We start from the raw sequence: 25839 nt of genomic DNA, 5'->3' as shown, positions 1-25839 counted from the left end.
TCCTCCTCCTCCTCCTCCTCCTCCATCCCAGATTCCCGCCTCACTTGTCCGGTTTCCCGGGCAGCAGCAGCCGCAGGCGGCACTTGTTGGCCGAGTGGATCTCCTCCTCCTTGACCTTCATCATCCTCTGCAGGGCCAGGCACCAGTCCTGCGCCACCGTCATGTTCAGGTTCTGGAGAACATCGGGAATGGTTCCTCAGAGCCAGGATCAGCCCAGATCCTCGGGCGCCGGCGTTGGCCGCGGCCGCGGCGCTGTCCTTGTCACCGGCGCCGCTCTCCTGGCCCACCTCCACCACCTGCACCTGCGGGAGGGCCGTGCTCCACTTCAGCACGTACTTGGGGCCCAGGGGCACCAGGCTGCTGATTTCCAGCTGGCCTCTGCCAAGGCAAGAATTCCAGGTCAAGAAAACCCTGGGTTTTCCCAAAATCCGTGGATTTTCCCAAAAAAAACCCCAGTTTTTCCCCCCAAAAATATGTGTTTTGCAAGCCGAGCACCCCACACCATACGGGAACCCCAAAATGTGAGGCTGCTGATTTCCAGCTGGCCTCTATCAAGGCAAGAACTCCATGTCAAAAAAAAACCCCAGATTTTCCCAAAAAACATGGACTTCCCCCCCAAAAAAAGCATCCCACGAGCCAAGCACCCCACACCGTGCAGGAACCCCCAAAGGTGGGGCACACGACACAGCACAGCACACCAGGCACCTACCCTGCAGGCACTGGCCTGGAGAGTGGAAAAAGGAGGGATTCAGTGGGATTTGGGGAATTTGGGGTGGTTTTCCCACTTGGCGGCATCAAATCCTACCAACTCCACCCCATTCCCAGATCCCACAGCAGCAGGGAAGGAGATGGGTCAAAGGTGGGCAGGTAAATCCCAAATTCAATGAGATTTCCAAAAATAAAATCCCAAACTTGATGGGAATTCTCCAAAAACCCCAAACTCAATGCGATTCTCACCAAAAACCCCAGACTTTATGGGATTTCCCCCCAAATCCCCAGACTGGGTAGGATCCCCTTAAAAACCCAAAACTCAATGGGATTTCCCTAATAACCCCAAATTTGATGGGATTCCTCCCAAAAACCTCAAACCCAATGGGAATCCCCCAAAAAACCCCAACTCAAATGGTGATCCCCCCGAACTTGATGGGATTCCCCCGAAAAATGAGGATGAAGAGGATGAGGAGGAGGATGAGGATGAAGAGAAGGATGCAGAGGATGGGAATGAGGAGGAAGATGAGGATGAGGATGAGGATGAGGATGAGGATGAGGATGAGGATCAGGATGAGGATCAGGATGAGGAGGATGCAGAGGATGGGGATTAGGAGGAGGAGAACGAGGAGAATGAGGAGAACAAGAAGGATGAGGAGAATGAGGGAAAGGAGAACGAGGAGGATGAAGAGAACGAGGAGGAAAACAAGGATGAGGAGGAGGAAGGTGATGATGACAAGGACAAGGAAGAGGATGAGGATGTGCTGAGATCTCCGGGGGGTTCTGGGGTCAGGAGGTGCCCAGCACGTACTTGAAGTTGACGTTGGCGCAGACCAGGAGGTCGCTGAGCAGGAACACCTTCCTCTCCTTGGACTTGAGCAGCTGCCCGCGGTCGCCGTACACCGTCTCGGTCAGCGTCTCGCAGAGCAGCAGCTGCCGCTGCCCCGAGCTCAGCAGCTGCAGGACAACCCCCAGACGGTGACTCCAGGCTGGAGATGCCACCCCGGAGCGGCCAATCCCACCACGGAGCCGGAATCGCCAATTCCCAGCATTGTCAAAAAATAGAGCTTCGCCAAGAGGTCCCCATCTTCCTCCAGAACCTCCCAAAACCTTCTCCAGAACCTCCCAAAACCTTCTCAAGAGCCTCCCAAAAACCTCCTCAAGAACCTCTCCAAACCTTCTTTACTACTTCCCAGAACTTCTCCAAAAGGTCCTCAACCTTCTCCAGAACCTCCCAAAACCTTCTCCAGAACCTCCCAAGACCTCCTCCAAAAGCTCCAAAAACTCCCCCAGAATCTCCCCAGTCCTCCTCTAGATCCTCCCAAAAACCTTCTCCAGAACCTCCCAAAAAACATCTCCAGATCTTCCTAAAAACCTCCTCCAAAAGTTCCCAAACCTTTTTCAAAAGCTCCTAAAACTTCTCCAGAATTTCCCCAAAACCTTCTCCAGAACCTCCCAAAAACCTTCTCCAGAACCAGGAGACCCTGACATGGAGTGGGAGCTCCAAACCCAAACCCAGCAGATCCTTGGGGAGGAACTCCCAAATTCCACCTTCAAGGTTTGGTTTGGTTCAAGATCCTCTCGGAACAAACAGGGATCCTGCTTCCCAAAAACCCCAATGTAGAGAGGGAGCCACAAATCCCACCCAGCAGCTCCAAACCCCGCTGAGGATGAGGATGAGGATGGGGATGAGGGGCAGGAGGTGGAGGATGAGGATGATGAGAAGGAAGTGGAGGATGAGATGGAGGAATGAGGAGGAGGTACAGGAGGCGGAAGATGAGGAGGATGAGAAGGAAGTGGAGGACGAGATGGAGGAATGAGGAGGAGGTACAGGAGGCGGAAGATGAGGAGGATGAGAAGGAAGAGGAGGATGAGATGGAGGAATGAGGAGGAGGTACAGGAGGTGGAAGATGAGGAGGATGAGAAGGCTGAGGGATGAGGGTGAGGATGAGGAGGACGAGGAGGATGGAGAACAGGAGGATGAGGGAGATGAGGACAAGGAGGATAAGGAGAATGAGGACGAGGATGAGGAGGATGAGAAGGATAAGGCTGAGGATGAAGACAAGCAGGAGGATGAGGATGAAGATGAGGGTGATGAGGAGCCCCCACCTTGTTGAAGCTGCTGCGGTCGCTGATGCTCTTGCTGAGCTGCTGCATCTCGGCCACCTGGTCGGCCAAGCGCTTCTGCTCGTTGAGTTTCTCGGCCAGCGTCTCCAGCTCGGTCAGCGCCAGCTGCAGGGACAGGCGGTCGGCGTGGCCGCGCGGGGTGTTCTTCAGCATGTCCTGGGACACGGAAACACCGGGAATGGCCCTGAGGAACCGCCACGGCAACGCTTACGGAGCTCCAGCACTGAGGTGTGGAGGATGATCCTTGGGGGGATCCAAAAATCCAACCGGGGTGCCCACTCCAAAGTGTGTCTCTGTCCTGCAGCTCCCAAAAAGGTGCTTCTCCACAATATTCCAAAAACCTTCTCCAGAACACCCCAAAACCTTCTCCAGAACCTTCTCAAAACTTTCTCCAGAATCTCTGCAACTTTGCTCAAAACCTCCCCAAAACCTTCTCCATAACCTCCCAAAAACCTCCTCCAAAAGCTCCCCAAAGCCTTCTCCAGAGCCTCCAAAAAACCTTCTCCATAACCTCCCAAAAACCTCCTCCAAAAGCTCCCCAAAGCCTTCTCCAGAGCCTCCAAAAAACCTTTTCCAGAACCTTCCAAAAACCTTCTCCAAAAGCTCCCCAAAAACTTCTCCAAAAGTTCCCCAAGACCTTCTCCAGAACCTCCCCAAAGCCCTCCAGAACCTCCCTTCTCTCACCTGCAGGAGAAGGATGGACTGAGGGAATTGGGAGCACTTTGGGCACCTCCAAAATCAAAACTTAGGAGATGATCCTTGGGATGGATCCAAAAATAAAAAAAATCCCAAAAGTCAAAAAAAATCTGGCCCTGTCCTGCAGCACCCAAAAAGTTGCTTCTCCAGAATCTCCCTAAAACCTCCTCCAGAATCTCCCCAAAACCTCCTCCAAAAGCTCCCCAAAACCTTCTCCAGAATGTCCTAAACATCTTCCAGAACCTCCCTGATGTCCTCCAGAACCTCTCCCTCGTCTCACCTGCAGGAGGAGGATGAACTGAGGGAACCTCTGGATGGGCTTCACCATCAGCCCGTAGAGCGTGACGCGGTCAGCGCTGGCCATCTGCCGCTTCTGCCGGGGGAAACGCCACAAAAAGGGGATTTTTGGGCAAATGCCATAAAAAGGGGATTTTTGGGAAAAGCGGAGCCGCAGAGGGGCCGCGCTGACCTTGAGGAAGTCCAGGAAGGCAGGTTTGGTCAGACAGGCCTTCTTGATCAGGGACATGGCCGTGGTGAAGTTGTTGACGTAGTCGCTGTAGACGTCCAGCACCATGGACTTGGAGAACTGGGAGAGGACGGAGATTGGGAATGGCGTGGGGCTTCCCAAAAACGGGGCGGGGCTTCCCAAAAAACAGGGTGGGCAAGGTGCTGGGGGTGTCTCATCACTCCAGTCCTCCACCCATCCCTGGTGGGATCCCAAGGGATGTTTGGGGCTGATTCTTGGTTATTCTTCCTACTGAAGTGGCAAGTTTGGCACCATGGACTTGGGAGAAGTGGGAGAAGACAGGAGAGCGGGAATGGTGTGGGGCTCCCCAAAAAATGGGAAATCGTGCAGTGCTGGGGGTATCCCATCACTTCAATCCTTCACCCATCCCTGGTGGGATCCCAAGAAAAGTTTAGTGGTGATTCCCAGTTTTTTATCCTACCAAGGCCATGAGTCCAGCACCATGAACTTGGAGAACTGGGAGAGGACAGGACCCTGGGAATGATGTGGGGATTCCCAAAAAATGGAGTGGGCAAAACGTGGGATGCTGGGGGCATCCCAATTTGGGCTCCATCACTCCACCCATCCCTGGTGGGATCCCAGGGGGATTCTGGGGGCAATTCCCGATCTCTAATGGGATGCCAGGGGAGGTCTGGGGGTGATTCCCAGTCACTGATCCCAGGGGGGTTTGGGGGGAAATTCCCAATCTTTGGGGAGGATTGGGGGTGATTCCCAATCTCTGATCCCAGGGGGATTTTGGGGGCAATTCCCAGCTTTTGATAGGACCCCAGAGGGAAGCCATTCCTGGCTTTTGCTGGGACCCCAGCAGGATTTGGGGCCATTCCTGGTTTTTGCTGGGATCCCAGCATGATCTGGGGAAATTCCTGGTTTTTGCTGGGATCCCAGGGGGATTTGGGGCAATTCCTGGTTTTTGCTGGGAACCCAGCAGGATTTGAGGCCATTCCTGGTGTTTGCTGGGACCCCAGCAGGAATTTGGGGCCATTCCCTGTTTTTGCTGTGATCCCAGCAGGTTTTGGGGCCATTCCCGGTTTTTTCTGTGATCCCAGTGGGATTTGAGGCCATTCCCTGTTTTTGCTGTGATCCCAGCGGGATTTGGGGCCATTCCCGGTTTTTGCTGTGATCCCAGCAGGATTTGGGGCCATTCCCTGTTTTGCTGTGATCCCAGCGGGATTTGGGGCCATTCCCGGTTTTTGCTGTGATCCCAGTGGGATTTGGGGCCGTTCCCACTCCCCCCTCACCGAGGCCACGAAGAGGTCCCCGATCTTCTCGTTGGAGTCCCACTCGGCCACGCGCGAGGCCAGGGCGATCTGGAACATGGAGTGGCACTGCAGGATCTCCTTCAGCCGGAAGAACACCACCTGGCACTTGCGGGCGCTCAGCACCTTGGGCTCCATCTCCAGCAGCGGGTTCCGGTAATCCTGCGGGAATTGCGGCGCTGGGATCGCGGGATCCGCGCCGGGGGATCCCCATCCCGCCCCGGCGGGGCCCACCTGCAGGATGCGCTTCAGGGAGTCCACGTAGCTGCGCTCGCTCTGCACGATGGAGCCCAGGATGTGCCGCCGGAGCACCTGCGGGGCACGGAACGCGTCCTGATCCCAAAATCCCCGATCGTGGGACTGGGGAAAGGCAGGCACAGCCCTGATCCCAAAATCCCCAATCGTGGGACTGGCGAAAGGCAGGCACAGCCCTGATCCCAAAATCCCCAATCCCAGGATTGGGGAAATGCAGGAACAACCCTGATCCCAGAGTCCCAAATTCCAGGATCAGGGAAAGCCCTGATCCCACAATCCCAAATCCTGATATAATGGGAAAGGCAGGCATAGCCCTGATCCCAAAATCCCCAATCCCAGGATTGGGGAAATGCAGGAACAACCCTGATCCCAGAGTCCCAAATTCCAGGATCAGGGAAAGCCCTGATCCCACGATCCCAAATCCTGATATAATGGGAAAGGCAGGCATAGCCCTGATCCCAAAATCCCCAATCCCAGGATTGGGGAAATGCAGGAACAACCCTGATCCCAGAGTCCCAAATTCCAGGATCAGGGAAAGCCCTGATCCCACGATCCCAAATCCTGATATAATGGGAAAGGCAGGCATAGCCCTGATCCCAAAATCCCCAATCCCAGGATCGGGGAAATGCAAGAACAGCTGTGATCCCCAAATCCCAGAAGAAGGGAAAGGCAGGCCCAGCCTGTGGGGCTCAGCCGTGATCCCCCAACCCCAAATCCCAGGAAAAGGGAACCAGCCCCAGCCCTGCGGAAGCGCTGACTCAGTAGCGCTGGTTTTGCTGACTGTGCATTTCTCTGTTGCCCAATCACGGTGCCCAGGGGACACCGTGACCCCCCCAGATCCCGGGAAAGCCTTGATCCCAGAACCCGGGAGAGCCATGATCCCAGGAAAGCTCCAGTCCCAATCCCAGGAAAGCCCCAAGCCCAGGCGATCCCAGGAAAGCCCAGATCCAACGAAAGCCCAGACCCCAGATGCCAGGAAAGCCCTGATCCCAATCCCAGGAAAACCCAGACCCCAGAAAATCCCTGATCCCAGGAGAGCCCCGATCCCAGGAGAGCCCCGATCCCAGGAAAGCCCCGATCCCAGGAGAGCCCCGATCCCAGGAAAGCCCCGATCCCAGGAAAGCCCCGATCCCAGGAGAGCCCCGATCCCAGGAAAGCCCCGATCCCAGGAGAGCCCCGATCCCAGGAAAGCCCCGATCCCAGGCGATCCCGGACCTGCTGCGGGCTCAGCCCCTCGGGCGCGGGGCCCAGCTCGGGCGGGGGGTGCCTCATGTCGGACACGGTGACCTCCAGGAAGCCGGTGTCCTCCTCCTCCGAGTCCCCTGCGGCACGGGAACACCAAAAACCCCAAACTGACCCCAAAACTGACCCCAAACTGAGCCTTCCGGGGCCGGAGGCGCAGCTCGGCTCTCCCAATATTCCCGCTTCTCCCGGTGTCCCGTGCCCTTGCGGAGCGGTCACCGGACACCGGGATGAGACGGGCAGGAGCAGGGATGGGACCGGGAGGGGACAGGCAGGGTCCCCATCCCAAAAATCCGCCCGGGAACAGCGCCTCGTCCTCGCTCCGAGACAGCGGGAAACGGGAAAAGGAGCCGGGAAAAGGAGCCGGGAAAAGGAGCCGGGAAAAGGGGGAAGTGCTGCAGTGAGGACCAAAACAGCGCCACGGGGAGGGGACAGGGAAGGTCCCCATCCCAAAAATCCGCCCGGGAACAGCGCCTCGTCCTCGCTCCGAGACAGCGGGAAACGGGAAAAGGAGCCGGGAGCCCGGGAAAAGTGGGAAGTGCCGGAGTGGGGACCAGCACAGCGCCGCGGGGAGGGGACAGGGAGGGTCCCCATCCCAAAAATCCGCCGGGAAGCAGCGGGGACAGCGTCTCATCCTCGCTCCCAGACAGCGGGAAACGGGAAAAGGAGCCGGGAAAAGGAGCCGGGAGCGCAGGAGAAGCGGGACGCGCCGGAGCGGGCAGCCCTTACCCGAGGCTGAAGCAGCCGAGGAGGAGGAGGGTGAGCGAGCCAAGGAAAACTCGGGATGAGCCAAGGAAAACTTGGGATGGGAACGCGGCCGTCGCCTCCACATGGCCCCGGCCCCATCCCGGGCCAGAAATCCCGGGAAGGGGAAGAGCCGGGGGGAGGGAAGGAGGAAGGGAAGGGAGGAAGGGAGGGAAGGGCTGCGGGGACCTTTTTCCTTCCCTAATTTCGGCTCCTCCTCCCCGGGGATGCTCTCCCGGGATTGCCGCGCCCCAAAGCCGCGCTGGCCATGCGGGAACAGCGGGACCGATCCCATGGGAACGGCAGGACCGATCCCATGGGAAGTTGTGGGAACAGTGGGACCGATCCCATGGGAACGGCGGGACCGATCCCGTGGGAATGGCGGGACACGCACAGCCAACCGCATCCCATGGGAAGCTGCAGGAAAGCCAGGAACACACAGCGGATCCCATGGAAAGCTGCAAAAATGCGGGAACACGCAGCCAATCCCATGGGAATGCTCTGCAAATGCCGGGAACACACAGCAGATCCCACGGGAATGCCGGGAACACGCAGCGGATCCCATGGGAATGCCCTGGGAATGCCAGGAACACACAGCAGATCCCATGGGAATGCTCTGGGAATGCCCTGGGAATGCCAGGAACACGCAGCGGATCCCATGGGAATGCCCTGGGAATGCCAGGAACACACAGCAGATCCCACGGGATTGCTCTGGGAATGCCAGGAACACACAGCCAATCCCACGGGAATGCCGGGAACACACGCGGCCGATCCCCCGGGAAGCTCCAGGCGCTGGGATCCAGCGGGATCGATCCTACCTCCCCTGGATCCTACCTGCCCCGGGCTGCTCCAGGGAAACCCGGGAGCTCCGGCGGGAGCGCGGCGGCTTCTCCGCCTCGGCCGCGCTCCTCCTGCGCTCCCCATCCCCTGCGGGACAGGGAAAGGCCCCGGGAATTGGGAATTCAGGGCAAAACCCGCAGGGAAAACCCAAGGACGGCCCCAGCACTGCTGGGGGAGCGGCTGGATTATCCCAAAAATGCAAGGAGCGAGTTGGAGTTTGCGAGGAGTGGGAACGGCCCAGGGAAAGCTTCAAATGCAGGGAATTATCCAGGAAAAATGGGAAAGGGGAGCAGGACGAGGATTCCCTAAAAACCATCTTCTCCAAGGGCTTTGCTGGGCTGTGGGGTTTGGGTTTCCTGCTCCCCATTCCCTACAGGACAGGGAAGGGTCAGGAAAACCCCCCAGGAACTGGGAATTTAAGGAAAAATCCTGAAGGAAAAATCCTGAGGGAAAAATCCAAGGGAAACTCCCTGGGAACTGGGAATTCAGGGGAAAAATCCTGAAGGAAAAAATCCAAGGGAAACCCCAGTGCTGCTGGATGGAGTAGCTGTTTTATCCCAAATGGAAAAAGAGAACAAGATGCAAGTGGGAACAAAGGATACCTCCAAATACAGGGAATAATGCAGGAAAAAACATGGGAAAAGTGAGAGGGATCAGAATTCCTGAATTCCGCCCTCTCCAAAGGCTTCTCCCAGCTCTGGGTTGTTTTCCCACTCTCCATTCCCTACCACACAAGGCTGGGTCAGGAAAAGCCCTGGGAATTGGAAATTCAGGGGGAAAACCCTGAAGGAGAAATCCAAGGGAAAGCCCTGAGGAACTGGGAATTCTGGGAAAGAAATCCTAAAGGAAAAATCCAAGAAAAACCCCTGAGCAATTGGGAATTCAGGGGGAAACTCTTGAAAGAAAATCCATGGGAAATGTGGGAATTGAGAAAGAAATCCTGCAGGAACAAAATCCTGAACGAAAAATGCAAGGACCAGGTGCTGCCAGTTTATCCTTGCAGGATAAAAGGAGGGAGGTGGCGCCTGCAGAGATCCTGGGAAGCTCCAGATCCATGGAATGAGGCGGGAGAAGGGGAAGGAGGTTCTGGAGGGATTGGATCGCCGGGATTCCCTGGGGATGGGATTCCCGGCTCCATAGGGATGGGATCCCTGGGGTTCCCTGGGGATGGGATCCCTGGGGTTCCAGAGGGATGGGATTCCTCGGGGATGGGACCCTGGAGATTTCTGAGGGATGGGATCCCTGGGGTTTCCCTGGGATGGGCTTCCCGGGTTCCATAAGGATGGCATCTCCAGATTCCAGAGGGATGGGATTCCCTGGGGATGGGATCCCCGAGGCTCCCTGGGGATGGGATATCCAGGGTTTCCCCGGGGGATGGGATCCCCGGGTTTCCCAGGGGATGGATTCCCTGGGGTTCCCTGGGATGGGATTCCCTGGGGTTCCCTGGGGATGGGATCTCTGGGGTTCCCTGGGATGGGATTCCTGGGTTTCCCTGGGGATGGGATCCCTACGGTTCCCCGGGGATGGGATTCCTGGGTTTCCCTGGGATGGGGTCCCGGGGTTTCCCCCGGGATGGGGTCCCCGGTTCCCCGGCTGCGGGGTGCCGGTGCCTCACCTGGGCCGTCGCGGCGCTGCAGGAAGGTGACCCTGCGCAGCACGGCCATGCGCGTGCGCTCCAGCCCGTCCTTGGTGCCGCTGCGCGCCGCCCGCATCAGCTGCGACACCTGCAACGGAAACCGGGGCCAGCGCGGGCATCACCACCGGGATCACCACCGGGATCACCACCGGGATCACCACCGGGATCACCCCTGGGATCACCCCGGGATCACCACCGGGATCACCCCTCGGATCACCACTGGGATCACCCCTGGGATCACCACCGGGATCACCCCTGGGATCATCACCGGGATCACTACCGGGATCACCACCGGGATCACCCCTGGGATCACCCCTGGGATCACCACCGGGATCACCACCGGGATCACCACCGGGATCACCACCGGGATCACCACCGGGATCACCCCTGGGATCACCCCTGGGATCACCACCGGGATCACCACCGGGATCACCACCGGGATCACCCCGGGATCATCACTGGGATCACCACTGGGATCACCACCGGGATCACCACCGGGATCACCAACGGGGTCATCACCGGGATCACTACCGGGATCACTACCAGGATCACCACTGGGATCATCACCAGGATCACAGGGGTCACTGGGATCTCAGGGAGCACAGGGATCACAAGGATTAATGGGATCACCATTGGGATTGCAGGGATCATCACTGGGATCACTGGGATCGCAGGGATCACCAGGATCACAACAATCACTGCCGGGATCACAGGGATCATCACTGACATCATCACCAGGATCATCACCATGATGTCAGAGATGAACAGGATCACCGGGATCATCATCGGGATTACAGGGGTCACTGGGATCTCAGGAAGCACAGGGATCACAAGGATCAGCAGGATCACAGGGAGCACCAGGATCTCAAGGATCAGTGGGATCATCACAGGGATCAGTGGGATCATTACTGGAAACGCAAGGATCACCAGGATCACAGGGATCATCACCGATATCACTGGAATTGCAGGGATCACTGGGATCACAGGGACCAGCAGGATCTCAGGGAGCACAGGGATCACAAGGATCAATGGGATCACCACAGGGATCATAGGGATCATCACTGAGATCATCACAAAGACCACAGGGATCATCAGGAACACCAGGATCACAGGGATAACAGGAATCATAGGGATCACTAGGACCAGAGGCATAACAAGGAAAACAGGGATCTCAGGGATCATCACCAGGATCTCAGGGATCATCACCGGGATCTCAGGGATCTCAGGGATCAGGAAGCTCCAGGCTGCCCCAGGATCCCTCTCAGATCCCGCCCCTCAGGAAGATCCCTGGAGCACCATTCCCTGTTTTCCCACGCAGGCGGGAGCAGCAGGCACACAGCCATGCTCGGGGATCCTCCCTGGATCCCCCCGGATCCCTGGGGATCCCTGCCGGGGTGTGCAGCAGCCGGAGCGGGGTCGTGCAGCGCAGCCAAGCGGGGCCGGCCAGGGATCGGGTGTGTGGGGCAGGGAGAGGGGGATCGGCCTTTCCCACCCCACTCCTGGGGTTTTACCCCAAATCTGACAGTTCTACTCCAAATCCTGGCATTTCTACTCTAAATCCAAGAGTTTTACCCCAAATCCCAGTGTTCTACCCCAAATCTGACAGTTCTACCCCAAATCCCAGCGTTTCTACTCTAAAGCCCATGTGGTACCCCAAATCGGACAGTTCTACCCTAAATCCCAGTGTTGTACCTCAAATCTAACAGTTCTACCCCAAATCCCAGAGGTTTACCCCAAATCCCAGTGTTCTACCCCAAATCTGACAGTTCTACCCCAAATCCCAGCAGTTCTACCCTAAATCCCATGGGTACCCCAAATCTGACAGTTCTACCCTAAATCCCAGTGTTGTACCCCAAATGTAACAGTTCTACCCCAAATCCCAGTGTTCTACCTCAAATCCCAGCATTTCGACCCTAAATCCCAGTGTTGTACCCCAAATGTAACAGTTCTACCCCAAATCCCAGTGTTCTACCCCAAATCTGATGGTTCTACTCCAAATCCCAGCAGTTCTACCCCATGGAATACCGGCCAGGATGGGATGGGGTGGGAAAAGCTCTGCCCTGAGGTTCCACAGTTCCCAAAATTCTCCTTCCTTCCTTCCTTCCTCCCCTCCTGAATTCCTTCCTGAGTTCCTGAATTCCTTCTTTAATTCCTTCATTTGTGAATTCCTTCCTGAATTCTTGAACTCCTTTCGGAATTCCCAAACTCCTGATTGTCTTCCTGAATTCCTTCCCAAATTCCTGAACTCATTATTTTCTTCCTGAATTCCTTCCTTAATTCCTTCCTGAATCCCTGAATTCCTTCCTGGATCCTCAAATCCCTGAATTCCAATGGCTTGGGAAGCCCCAGGATCTGTTGGACACGAGCAGCACCCCAGCAGCTCCAGGCCGAATTTCTGGGACAGGAATGGGATGGGCCCAGCCTGGATCCATTCCACGAGGGAATTCTATCCCCCCAGGCTGGGAATTTGGGGAATTTCGGGCTGCGGGACGGGGTCGGTACCTTCCAATCGGATTTGTGCTTCAGCTCCTGCATTTCCTTCCCCCCAACTCTCAGAGCCAGGAGCTCCCGCTTAGTCCTGGCGCATTTTTCCTTGAGTTTATGGAGGTCTGGAGAGAGCTGAGCCCAAAGCAAAGCGGGAGAGCAGCAGAGCAGAGATCCCAGGAAGCAGCAAATGCAAAAAAACAGGAGAGATCATCCCAAAGGAGCAGCGAACAGCGGCGGCAGCCCGGAATTCCGGCTGGGAGCAGGCAGGGAGTGCGGGAGCAGTGGGGAAAGGCTCAGAAACAGGAGGAATCATCCCAAAAATCCTGAAATGCCAGCTGGGATGGAGCAGGGGGTGCAGCAGGAGCAGGGAAAGGCAGGGAGAGGCTCAAAACCAGGAGAAATGACCCCAGAATTGTGTCTGGGATGGAGCAGGGAGTGCAGGAACAGCAGGGAAAGCAGCACAGGACAGGCAGCAGCATCCCGGAATTCCAGCTGGGAGCGAGCAGGGAGTACAGGAGCAGCAGGGAATGGTTCAGAAACAGGAGAAGTCACCCCAAAAATCCTGTCTGGGAGCAAGCAGGGAGGGCAGAAGCAGGGAAAGACAGAAAGAGGATCAAAACCAGGAGGAATCATCCCAAAAATCCCGAAATTCCAGCTGGGAGCAAGCAGGCAGTGAAGGAGCAGCAGAGAGAGGCTCAAAAATGGGAGAAACCATCCTGGAATTCTGGCTGGGATGGAGCAGGGAATGCAGGAGAAGGGAAAGGCAGGGACAGCCCCAAAAGCAGGAGGAATCATCCCAAAAATCCCAGAATTCTGGCTGGGATGGAGCAGGGAATGCAGGAGAAGGGAAAGGCAGGGACAGCCCCAAAAGCAGGAGGAATCATCCCAAAAATCCCAGAATTCTGGCTGGGATGGAGCAGGGAATTCAGGAGAAGGGAAAGGCAGGGACAGCCCCAAAAGCAGGAGGAATCATCCCAAAAATCCCAGAATTCTGGCTGGGATGGAGCAGGGAATGCAGGTGAAGGGAAAGGGAGGGACAGCCCCAAAAGCAGCAGGAATCATCCCAAAGCGGCAGGAACAGGCAGCAGCATCCCAAAATTCCGACTGGGATGGAACAGGGAGTGCAGCAGGAGCAGGGAAAGGTAGGGAGAGGCTCCAGCAGGGGGAAAATTATAAAGGGAAGGAGGAAATCGGAAAGAAAATTCCAGGAAAAACACAGCAGCATCAGCGGGATGCTCCGGGGCCTCCATGCAGGAGAATCCTGGGAAAAGCCGGGATGAGAATTCCAAGGGGATGGATGAGGATTCCAAATGAATGGATGAGGATTCCAAATGGATGGATGAGAATTCCAAGGGGATGGATGAGGATTCCAAATGGGGATGGATGAGAATTCCAAATGGGTGGATGAGAATTCCAAATGGATGGATGAGGATTCCAAATGGATGGATGAGAATTCCAAGGGGATGGATGAGGATTCCAAATGGGTGGATGAGAATTCCAAGGGGATGGATGAGAATTACAAATGGGTGGATGAGAATTCCAAATGGATGGATGAGGATTCCAAATAGATGGATGAGACTTCCAAGGGGATGGATGAGACTTCCAAGGAGGAATGGATGAGGATTCCAAATGGATGGATGAGAATTCCAAGGGGATGGATGAGGATTCCAAATGGGGATGGATGAGAATTCCAAATGGGTGGATGAGAATTCCAAATGGATGGATGAGGATTCCAAATGGATGGATGAGGATTCCAAGGGAATGGATGAGACTTCCAAGGGGATGGATGAGACTTCCGAGGAGGAATGGATGAGGATTCCAAGGAATGGATGAGGATTCCAAGGGATGGATGAGGGTTCCAAAGGGATGGATGAGGGTTCTAAGGAGGTTTCTAAGGAGGGATGAGGATTCCAAGGGATGGTACCTTGGGCTGGAACGCCGCGCGGAGCTTGGCCGGCTCCGCGTCCCGCCGGGATTCCGGCCGGGATTCCTCTCCGGACTCGCCCTCGCTGTAGCTCTCGAACTCGCTGGAGCTCCAGCCCAGGTCCTGCCCCAGGCGCGTCCCCTCCCCGCGCTGCACCTCGGCGTAGATCAGCCCCGCGCCTGCCGAGCCCGGGAACCCCGCTGCATTCCCGCTGCATTCCCGTTCCCACTCAATTCCCATTCCATTCCTGCTCCCATTCCATTCCCATTCCCACTCAATTCCCTTTCCCACTCCCATTCCATTCCCATTCCCACTCCCATTCCCATTCCCACTCAATTCCCATTCCATTCCCATTCCCACTCCCATTCCCGTTCCCACTCAATTCCCATTCCATTGCTGCTCCCATTCCATTCCATTCCCACTCAATTCCCATTCCATTCCCATTCCCACTCAATTCCCATTCCATTCCCATTCCCACTCAATTCCCATTCCATTCCCGCTCCCATTCCCGCTCAATTCCCATCCCATTCCCATTCCCACTCCCATTCCATTCCCATTTCCACTCAATTCCCATTCCATTCCCATTCCCCCTCCCATTCCATTCCCATTTCCACTCAATTCCTATTCCATTCCATTCCCGCTCCCCTCCCACTTTTCCTGCTCCATTCTCGCTCCATTCCCACTGTTCCCTGTGCTCCCAAGCCATGGGAATTCTGGGCTTTGACTGTTTGGAAGGGATGCATGGATGGATGATGGGGGGATTGATCCCCTGGGAGTGCAGGGAATGAGGGGATAGAGGAAGGGGAAGGAGAATAGGAATGGGGAATGGGGAATGGGGAATGGGAATGGGGAATGGGGAATGGGGAATGGAGAATGGGAAAGGGAGGGAAAGGAAGGGAAATTTTGGGAACTGGGGAATCCTAATGCAGAACTCCAGAATTCCCATTCTCTGAAACCCTGAGGGTCCTGGAGCCCTCTGGGAGCAGCTCCATCCCGCCCAGATCCCGGGATTTCCCTTGTTATTCCCACCCACAGCCTCCTGGAGGATGGGACTCCCCTTCTTGATGGAAAATGGGATGGGGGACCCTGGAAAACCGGGAAGAGGCAGTGCCCATATGGAAAATGGGATGGGGTCTCCTGGAAAACCGGGAAGAGGCGGCTCCCGGCTGGAAAAGCAGGAAGAGCGCTCCCGTACCGTCCTGCTCCACATCCAGGCCCTCGCAGGGAACGTCGTCGTAGATGACCTCGTCCTCCACCTCCGGGAAGGAGAAACGCTCCCCTGGAAACCCCGGGATCGGGATTGGGATCGGGATCGGCAGCCCGGGATCCCAATGGGGTGCAGAAACCTTCCCAAGCCCACCAGGGGTTATCCAGGGGTTATCCAGGGGTTATCCAGGGGTTATCCAGGGGTTAATCCCAGCCTTTCCCCACCTCGGCAGATGCTCTCCCTCTTCCAGGTGCGGGTCCGGATCTGGGAATCTCCTCCGGCCTCGCCGTTGCTCACCTGTGCTGGGATCCTGCAGGTGCATTCCAGGGAAAAATCCCTTGGGATCAGGGGCAAATCCCCCGGGATCGAGGGCGCCCAGAGATCCCACCCACTCTCACCCCCATTCCCACTGCAGGAACAAAATAAGGAATTTTTTAAAGGAATTCCCCCCCCATCTGCTCCTTGGGAACCCAGGATTTAGGGTCATCCCAGATTTTTAGGGATGTTCTGCCAACACACGCAGGGATGATGGAAAAGATCCCAAAATCCTGGAGTTCTCCTGCTCGGAGCTGTTTGAAATATGGACAAGTTGGGGGAAACTGAGGCACAGCAGCAGCTGCGACATCAAACAGAGGGGACGGATCCCAAAGATCCATCACGGGACCCAAAATCCCATCAGAACTCCTGGAATTCCCACCAAAACCTCCTGAAACCCCCCAAAATCCCAGGAAACTCCCTGGAAATCCCAGGAAACTCCCTCAAATCCCACTGAACCCCCTGAAATCCCACTGGCACCCCAAAACTCACAGGAAATCCTACTAAATGCCCCAAATCCCACCAGAACCCCAAATTCCCTGGAAATCCCACTAATACCCCAAATCCCACCAGAACCCCAAATTCCCTGGAAATCCCACTAATACCCCAAATCCCACTCACCCTTCCTTGGTCTCTGGCTCCAGCCCTTCTGTGGGGAAGGAAAGCAAAGAGAAACAGTGTTGGCAGCCCAGGATGCACCGGGAATAGCAGGAATTTCCTACGGGAATACTGGGAATTCCACACCGGGAATGAGCAGGAATTCCTCTCTGGGCATTCCATACTGGGAATGAGCAGGAATTCCACATGGGAATACCAGGAATTCCCCACTGGGAATATCAGGAATTCCCCACTGGGAATGAGCAGGAATTCCACATGGGAATACCAGGAATTCCATACTGGGAATATTAGGAATTCCCCACTGGGAATGAGCAGGAATTCCATACTGGGAATGAGCAGGAATTCCACATGGGAATAATGAGGAATCCCCAGCGGAAATACTGGGAATTCCACACAGGAATGAGCAGGAATTCCATACTGGGAATATCAGGAATTCCCCACTGGAAATGAGCAGGAATTCTACATGGCAATACCGGGAATTCCATACTGGGAATACTGGGAATTCCACACCGGGAATGAGCAGGAATTCTATATGGCAATACCAGGAATTCCATACTGAGAATACCGGGAATTCCATACTGGGAATACCAGGAATTCCATACTGAGAATACCGGGAATTCCATACTGGGAATACCAGGAATTCCATACTGAGAATACCGGGAATTCCATACTGGGAATACCAGGAATTCCATACTGAGAATACCGGGAATTCCATACTGGGAATACTGGGAATTCCACACCGGGAATGAGCAGGAATTCCCCACCAGGAATACTGGGAATTCCACAGGGGAATGAGCAGGAATTCCACATGAGAATACCGGGAATTCCATACTGGGAGTATCAGGAATTCCCCACTGGGAATGAGCAGGAATTCTATATGGCAATACCAGGAATTCCATACTGAGAATACTGGGAATTCCATACTGGGAATACCAGGAATTCCATACCAAGAATGAGCAGGAATTCCACATGGGAATACCAGGAATTCCCCACCGGGAATACTGGGAATTCCACAGGGGAATGAGCAGGAATTCCACATGGGAATACCAGGAATTCCATACTGGGAATACCAGGAATTCCACAACGGGAACGACTGGGAACGTTCCTGACCGGAGCTGGGCGGGCGCCGCCGGCGCGGGGGCGCCTGGAGAGCGATGTCAGCACCGGGATCGGCTCTGGGATCAACTCCGGGATCAGCTCCCGAATCCGAGTCCTCGTCCTCCCCCTCCTCCTCCTCCTCCTCCTCGCTGTCCTCGAAGTCGAAGGCCTGGCCCAGCTCCTCCATCCCCGCGGGGCTGGGGGGATCCGGGGGAGATCCTGCACGGGAACGGGCACGGAAAACATGGAATGGGGCACGGCAGAGCGGGGAACGGGGATGGGGGAAAGGGGAGGGATGGAAAAGGGGGATGGAGGAAAAAAGGGATGGAGATGGGAGAGGAGAAGGGAGATGGAGACAAAGGAGGGAGAAGGAAAAGAGAGATGGAGGAAAAGGGGGATGGAGGAAAAAAGGGATGGAGATGGGAGAGGAGAAGGGAGATGGAGACAAAGGAGGGAGGAGATGGAAAAGAGAGATGGAGGAAAAGGGGGATGGAGGAAATGGAGGAGACAGAAAAGGGGGATGGAGGAGATGGAGGAAAAGGGGGTGGAGATGGAATAGAAGGGGATGGAGATAAAGTGGGAGGGAGAAGAGGGATGGAGGTGGAGGAAGAGGATGAGGAGGGTGAAGGGAAGGGGAAGGGAGATAGAGCAGAGAGATGGAGGAAGAGAAGGGAGAAAAAGGGATGGAGGAGGAGAATGAGGATGGAGAAAACCAGGGAAGAGGGATGGAAATGGAGGACGGAAAAGGGGATGGAGGAGAGGGAAGAGGAAGGGGGATGGAGGAGGAAAAGGGGGATGGAGATGGAGGAGGGAGGAAAAGGGGGTGGGGGAGATGGAGAGGAATGGGGCCAGAGATTGAGGAGGAAAAGGGGGATGGAGGAGATGGACAAGGAAGGGGGATGGAGAAGAAGGGGATGGAAGGGGAAAAGGGGGATTGTCACCGTGGAGTCAGGAATGACACAGACTCCAGGTTTATGGAACCCCTTCTTTCACTCTGCTCTGCCACAGCTGCACCTGACTGGTCACTTAATTAACACATTCACGCTAATTAGGGAGTAATTTGGGGCGAACATCTTCTGAGGAAAACAGCTTGTTCCAAACCAAAAACCTGCCGATTTTTTACCATTGCTCCAAACAAAAACCTGCAGATTTTTTTACCACTTGTTTACAATTCCTTCTCTCTGCCTCCCTAAAACTTCCCAGACCAATCCATGGGAAAGCTCATCCGGCTTCCTGTCCCTCTGACCAGGCTGTCACATCCACGGGGGATGGAGGAGGAGGGGGAAAAGGGGCACGGGGATGGAGGAAAAGGGATGGAGATGGAGAATGCAGGGAAGGGGAGGGACAGGGATGGGAGGGGAATGGAGACGGGGAATGGAGGGAGGGAACCAGAGAACCAGGGAACAGGGAAATAGGGAATCAGGGAAATAGGGATTGGGGAACCAGGGAAATTGGGAATCAGGGAAATAGGGAATCAGGGAAATAGGGATTGGGGAACCAGGGAAATTGGGAATCAGGGAAATTGGGATTGGGGAACCAGGGAAATTGGGAATCAGGGAAACAGGGAATCAGGGAAATAGGGAACCAGGAAATTGGGGAATCAGGGAAATTTGGAATCAGGGACATAGGGAATCAGGGAACAGGCAATCAGGGAAATAGGGACTGGGGAATCAGGGAAATCGGGAATCAGGGAAATAGGGAACCAGGGAAATAGGGATTGGGCAACCAGGGAAATCAGGAATCAGGGGAATAAGGAATCGGGAAAATAAGGAACCAGGAAATTGGGGAATCAGGGAAATTTGGAATCAGGGACATAGGAAACCAGGGAATCGGGGACAAGGAACCAGGAATCAGGGAAATAGGAAACCAGGAGCAGAGAATGGGACCAGCACCCCCCAGGATCCAAGAGCCCTCCGTGTTTTCCCAATCCCAAGAGGCTCCAGCTGGGATACCCCGGGTGCTGCTCCCTCCTTCCCACCCCGGGCTGGCTGTCCCATTCCCAAAATCCCCCGAATTCCCAAATTCCCGAAGCCGAGGCTGACAGTACCTACTGCAGGCGGGGGGGGCGAGGCCATGGCGGGGGGGGCTCAGCTGCTCCAGGGGCGTTCCTGCAGAAAACAGGGAAAAGGGTTGGGAAAGGGGGAATTGGGGAACCAGGGAAATTGGGAATCAGGGAAATTGGGATTGGGGAACCAGGGAAATTGGGAATCAGGGGAATAAGGAATCGGGAAAATAAGGAACCAGGAAATTGGGGAATCAGGGAAATTTGGAATCAGGGACATAGGAAACCAGGGAATCGGGGACAAGGAACCAGGAATCAGGGAAATAGGAAACCAGGAGCAGAGCATGGGACCAGCACCCCCCAGGATCCAAGAGCCCTCCGTGTTTTCCCAATCCCAAGAGGCTCCAGCTGGGATACCCCGGGTGCTGCTCCCTCCTTCCCACCCCGGGCTGGCTGTCCCATTCCCAAAATCCCCCGAATTCCCAAATTCCCGAAGCCGAGGCTGACAGTACCTACTGCAGGCGGGGGGGGCGAGGCCATGGCGGGGGGGGCTCAGCTGCTCCAGGGGCGTTCCTGCAGAAAACAGGGAAAAGGGTTGGGAAAAGGGGAAAAGGTTGGGAAAGGGGGAAGAAAGAGTTGGGAAAGGGGGGGAAGGGTTGGAAAAGGGGGAAAGGGGTTGGGAAAGAGGAGGAAGGATTGGAAAAGGGCGGGGGAAAGGGTTGGGAAAAAGGATTGGGAAAGGGCAAAAAAGGGTTGGGAGATGGGGAAAAGGATTGGGAAAGGCTTGGGAAAAAAGGATTGGGAAAAGGAGAAAAAAAAGGGTGGAAAAGGGGGAAAAGGGTTGGAAAAGGAGGGGAAGAGGTTGGGAAAGAGGGGGAAAAGATGGGAAAAGTGTTGGGAAAGGGGGAAGAAAGAGTGGGAAAGAGGGGGAGAGGGTTGGAAAAGAGGGAAAGTGGAGGAAGGATTGGAAAAGGCGGGGGGGGAAGGGTTGGGAAAAAGGATTGGGAAAGGGCAAAAAAGGGTTTGGAAAGGGGGAAAAGGGCTGGGAAAGGGGAAAAGGGCTGGGAAAGGGTGATCAGCCCCAATCCCAGCCCTGGAAAGGACCGGGAGCCTCCAGTGGGATGGATCCAACTCAGGCTCCAGCTCGGGCAGGGAGCTGGGAACAGCTCAGGGAGAATTTATCCCGGGAATTGTGGATCCTGCCCCCGGGGAAGGGCGGGAAGCACCGGGATCCGGCCAGGATCGATGCAGGGATCGATGGAGCATCCGGCCGGAAAGCGGAGAGCGCCTGGAGGGCACCGGGAAGGTCGGAGCCGGGGGATGCTCCCAAGGGATGATCCCGGGAAAGGGCCCAGGAAAGGTCCCGGGAAAGTTTGATCCTTTTGGGATCTTCCCTTCTGGAATTCTGTTCCTGGAGTGGGAACCTCTCCTAGTCACCCAACCTGGGAATTTTCCCCGTGGATGCGACGCCGAGCAAGCCAGGAATCCAGGAGAAGAATCCACCAAAAACCAGGAGATCAATGCACAAAAACTGGGAGAAGAATCCCCAAAAACTGGGGGGAAAATCCCAAAATAAGAGCTGAATCCACAAAAAAACCAGGAGATCAATCCACAAAAAAATGGGAGATGAATCCTCAAAAACCAGGACAAGAATTTCCAAAATTCCAGGAGCAGAATCCCTAAAAACCAGGGGATGAATCCCCAAAATCCCAGGGAAGCTCCGTAGCCGGGTGTTCCCGGGACACCAAGAATTCCCAATTTCTGCAGCGCTGGCTCCAGAAAAGCCTCAAAGTTGGGAAACCTCAGGAAAAACAACTCCAGGATGGGGATTGGGATCCGGCCCCTTCCCGTTCCAGGCCCTTCTGCCGGCGGGAATCGCGGCCCATCCCAAATTTATCCGGGGAAAAGGTCACTCCTGTTTGGAGCTCTGAGCTCAGCCCAGCCCAGCCCGGATTTATCCCAGGCCTCCAAAATAATCCCGGGATTGGGATGGATCCAAGGGGAAAAGGGATTTTTCCTGGAGTGTTGCACCCAGTCAGGGGTGGGAACACCCCGGGAACAAAACGGATCCCATGGGATGAGGGAAAAATGGGATCTGTGGGAATGCACAGGGAGAGGAAAAGAGGGAAGCAGGAAAATCCAGGGGTGGGGGATGGGAACGGGGAGTCCCAGGAGCTGCTGGGGATCCTTGGAAATGAAGTGGGAGAGGAAAATCGGGAAGCAGGAATTCATGGAAATAAACTGGGAGAGGACAATCAGGATTCAGGATAATCCAGGGATGTGGGGATGGGGAATCATCCCTGGGAATGGGGAGTTCTGGGAGCTGCGAGGGATCCATGGAAATAAATTAGGAGAGGAAAAACAGGAAGCAAGATCCATGGAAATGAAGTGGGACAGGAAAAAGGGGATGCAGGAGAACCCAAGGATGTTGGGATGTTGGGAAGATCTCTGGAATGGGGATTCCAAGGAGGCCCCGGCCCTGGGAGCAGCGGGATCCAAGCCCAGCCTGGCCTCTCCCATCCCAGGGTATTTTTATCCCGGGATATTTTTATCCCTGGCACCAGAGCTGCTCCCTGGGGGAGCTGCTGATGGATCCACCCAGGGATCATCCAGGAATCATCCCAGGGATCCAGATCCATCCTGGATCATCCCAGGGATCCAGATCCATCCTGGGATCATCCCAGGGATCCAGATCCATCCTGGGATCATCCTGAGCCCTTCCCAGGGATCCAGATCCATCCTGGGATCATCCCAGGGATCCAGATCCATCCTGGGATCATCCTGAGCCCTTCCCAGGGATCCAGATCCATCCCAGGATCATCCCACAGATCCGGATCCATCCCAACCGGCCGGGATTGGATCAGGGATTGGGAACAGTGGGGGGAAATCCAGGATCCATTCCTGCAGGGAATCTGGGATCCATCCCAGCAGGAAATCCGGGATTCATCCCGGTGGGAAATCCAGGCTCCAACCCTGTGGGAAATCCAGGATCCATCCCAGCAGGAAATTTGGGATCCATTCCAGTGGGATTTGCCAGGAACATCCCAGGGATCCAGATCCATCCTGGGATCATCCTGAGCCCTTCCCATGGATCCAGATCCGTCCCAGGATGATCCCACAGATCCGGATCCATCCCAACCGGCCGGGATTGGATCAGGGATTGGGAACAGTGGGGGGAAAATCCAGGATCCATTCCTGCAGGAAATCTGGGATCCATCCCAGCAGGAAATCTGGGATTCATCCTGGAGGGAAATCCAGGATACAACCCTGTGGGAAATCCAGGATCCATCCCAGCAGGAAATTCGGGATCCATTCCAGTCGGTCCCGCCCTGCTGCTAATCCCAGGAATAAATAACTGGGAATAAATAAATAATAATTTTCCCCAAAATCCCCTTTATCTTCCCTAAATTCCCCCTCATTTGGCCCCAAAAATTCCCTTTATTTTTCCCCAAAATTCCCCGAATTTTCCCCAAAACTCCCTTTCATTAGGCTCCAAAACTCCTTTTATTTACAAAAAAAAATTTCCTTTCATTTGTCCCAAAATTCCCTTTATTTGTCCCAAAATCCCCTTTATTTGTCCCAAATCCCCTTTATTTTTGTTACAAATGGGAATTCCCCTTCCCATTCCCGGCTTTTTGGGAGTCTTAAATCCAAAAATCTTTAGGGAAAAACTGGGAATTTTCCAGCACGAATAACAGCAGGAACAGCCGGGGCAGTGGGGAGGGAAGGGTTTATCCCAACAGGAAAACCTCTGGATATCGGGATTTGGGGGTGGGAACGGGGATTTCCGGGTGGGAATGGGGATTTCCAGGTGGGAATGGGGATTTCTGGGTGGATCCATGGATTGGGGAATGGATCCTGGGATTGCCAGGTGGATCCAGGGATTTGGGGTGGATTTTTGGGAAGCAGGGGCAGCAAGAAAAGAGGGAATGGCTGTGACAGCAGCGAGCGGGCTCCTCCCGCCGGGAAAACCTCTGGATCGGGGAATTTGGGGATGGAAATACAGATTTGGGGCTGGATCCAGGGACCTGCAGCTGGACCCAGGGATTTGGGGCTGGATCCAGGGATTTGGGGCAGGACCCAGGGATCTGGGGCAGGACCCAGGGATCTGCAGCAGGACCCAGGGATCTGCGGCAGGACCCAGGGATGTGGGGCTGGACCCAGGGATGTGGGGCTGGATCCAGGGATCTGGGGCTGGACCCAGGGATCTGGGGCTGGATCCAGGGATGTGGGGCCGGACCCAGGGATGTGGGGCTGGGCTGTGGGAAGCAGGCCGGCAGGACGAGCGGGCTGGCCGGGGCGGAGGGCACCGGGAGCAGCCCTGGCAGCGGGGGCTGGGGGCGGCCCCGGCCTCGGGGGGGATCCCGGCGGATCCCGGACTTGGGGAGCCGGGAATGGCTGACCTGGGCAGGCCGCGGCCGCCGCTCGGTGTCCGCATGGGCCGCGGGCCGGGAAGGGCCGATCCCGGCGGGATGCGCCGCCCGGGGATGCCGGGGTCCGCGGGGCTCTCCGGGGCTGGGCCCGCAATGCCCGAGGGCGGCGGGAGCGCCGGGCCCGGCCCGGAGCCGCTGCCAGCGGAGCGAGGGATGCCGGGATCTGGGAATCATCGCCTTCCCTCCTCCCCTTCCTCCTCCTCCTCCTCCTCCTTTTCCTGCTTTTCCTCTTCCTGCTCTTCCCGCTTTCCCTGCCTTTCCTCCTCCTGCTTCTCCGGCTTTTCCTGCTCCTCTTTTTCCTCCTTTTCCTCCTCCTTCTCCTGCTCCTCCTTTTCCTGCTCCTTCTGCTTTTCCTGCTTTTCCTGCTCCTCCTTTTCCTGCTTTTCCCACTTTTCCAGCTTTTCCTCCTCCTCTTTTTCCTCCTTCTTTTCCTGCTTTTCCCACTTTTCCAGCTTTTCCTCCTCCTCTTTTTCCTCCGTTTCCTCCTTCTTTTCCTGCTTTTCCTTCTCTTTTTCCTGCTTTTCCCGGATTATTTTTGGGAAGCGGCAACAGCATGCGTGGGGCTTTGTGAATTAAAGGAGGTTTTCCTGGTTTTTTTGAGAATTAAATTTTTTTTTCCTGATTTTTCCTATTTTTTTTTTCTTCCAAGAATTAAAGTGATTTTTCTTGAGGTTTTTTTGTTTGGTTGGTTTTGGTTTTGTTTTGGGTTTTTTTGGAATTAAAAGGAATTTTCCTGGGTTTTTGGTTTGGTTTGGGTTTTTTGTTGTTGTTCTTTGTTTGGTTTTTTTCCCCCCAGAAATTAATTAAAGTGATTTTTCTGGAGTTCTTTTCTGAGATTAAAGTGATTTTTTCTGGGAATTAAAGTGATTTTTCTGGAGTTTTATGCTAGGATTGACAGCAATTTTCCCACAGTGTTTTTTGGGGGGAAATAAAGTGATTTTTCTGGAGGTTTTTCCTGGAATTTCCAGTGATTTTTCCCCCGCATTTACACTGATTTTCCAGGAATTTTTTGGGAATTACAGCAATTTTCCCAGGTTTTATCAATCCTTATTTCCAGCCCTCCTGTCCCAGCCTCCCAGGATGCGGGAACGCTGATCCCAAAAATCCCCTCTGGGCTTTGGGGTGAGCCCCGATTTTGGGGTGGCTCCAACCCCTTGGAAAAATCCCAGAATTCCAGACCTTGGATCCTCCATCCAAGGGGGTCAGCTTTGGGATCCAACCTTTGCCCGGTGCTTTATTGGGGTTTTTTTGGGATCCAACCCTTTCCCACAGGTGTTTTTTTGGGATCCAACCCTTTGCTGGTGGTTTGGGGTTTTTTGGGAACCCCACCCTTTACTGCAGGGGTTTTTTGGGGATCCAGCCTTTCCCACGGTTTGTTTTTGGGATCCAGCCCTTTCCCACAGGTGTTTTCTTGAGATCCAACCCCTTCTCGGTGGTTTTTGGGGTTTTTTGGGGGGATCCAACTCTTTCCTGCAGTTTTTTTTTGGGATCCAGCCCTTTCCCACGGGTGTTTTCTTGGGATCCAGCCCCTTCCCAGTGTTTTTTGGGAATCCAGCCGTTTCCTGCAGCTTTTTGTGGGGGGATCCAACCCTTTCCCACAGGTTTGGGGTTTTTTTAGGGGGGAGGTGGATCCAGCCCTTTCCCACGGTTTGTTTTTGGGATCCAGCCCTTTCCCACAGGTGTTTTCTTGGGATCCAACCCCTTCCCGGTGTTTTTTTGGGATCC

At 55.2% G+C, this 25839-nt stretch overlaps 1 protein-coding gene across 1 annotated transcript; it reads right to left on the bottom strand.

The window, feature by feature from the left end:
- Positions 1–44: 44 nt before the first annotated feature.
- LOC120496741 (rho guanine nucleotide exchange factor 10-like protein) lies at positions 45–24294 on the bottom strand (the record flags this gene model as incomplete). The annotated part of the gene is made up of 20 exons (XM_039697462.1): positions 24085–24294; positions 20194–20254; positions 17692–17898; positions 16585–16612; positions 15873–15958; positions 15637–15720; positions 14442–14620; positions 10010–10118; positions 8389–8481; positions 6784–6890; positions 5548–5625; positions 5296–5475; positions 4001–4117; positions 3812–3904; positions 2818–2991; positions 1520–1665; positions 710–724; positions 501–548; positions 288–378; positions 45–172 (listed from the first exon to the last, which is right to left on the bottom strand). Coding segments are annotated over exons 2-20 (1991 nt in total), but the record flags the coding sequence as incomplete, so codon positions are not given.
- Positions 24295–25839: the final 1545 nt, after the last annotated feature.

This window comes from Passer montanus, unplaced genomic scaffold (genome assembly GCF_014805655.1).
Source record: "Passer montanus isolate IOZ18808 unplaced genomic scaffold, ASM1480565v1 scaffold118, whole genome shotgun sequence".
Taxonomy (NCBI): Eukaryota; Metazoa; Chordata; class Aves; order Passeriformes; family Passeridae; genus Passer; species Passer montanus.
This window is presented reverse-complemented; position numbering and strand designations above follow the sequence as displayed.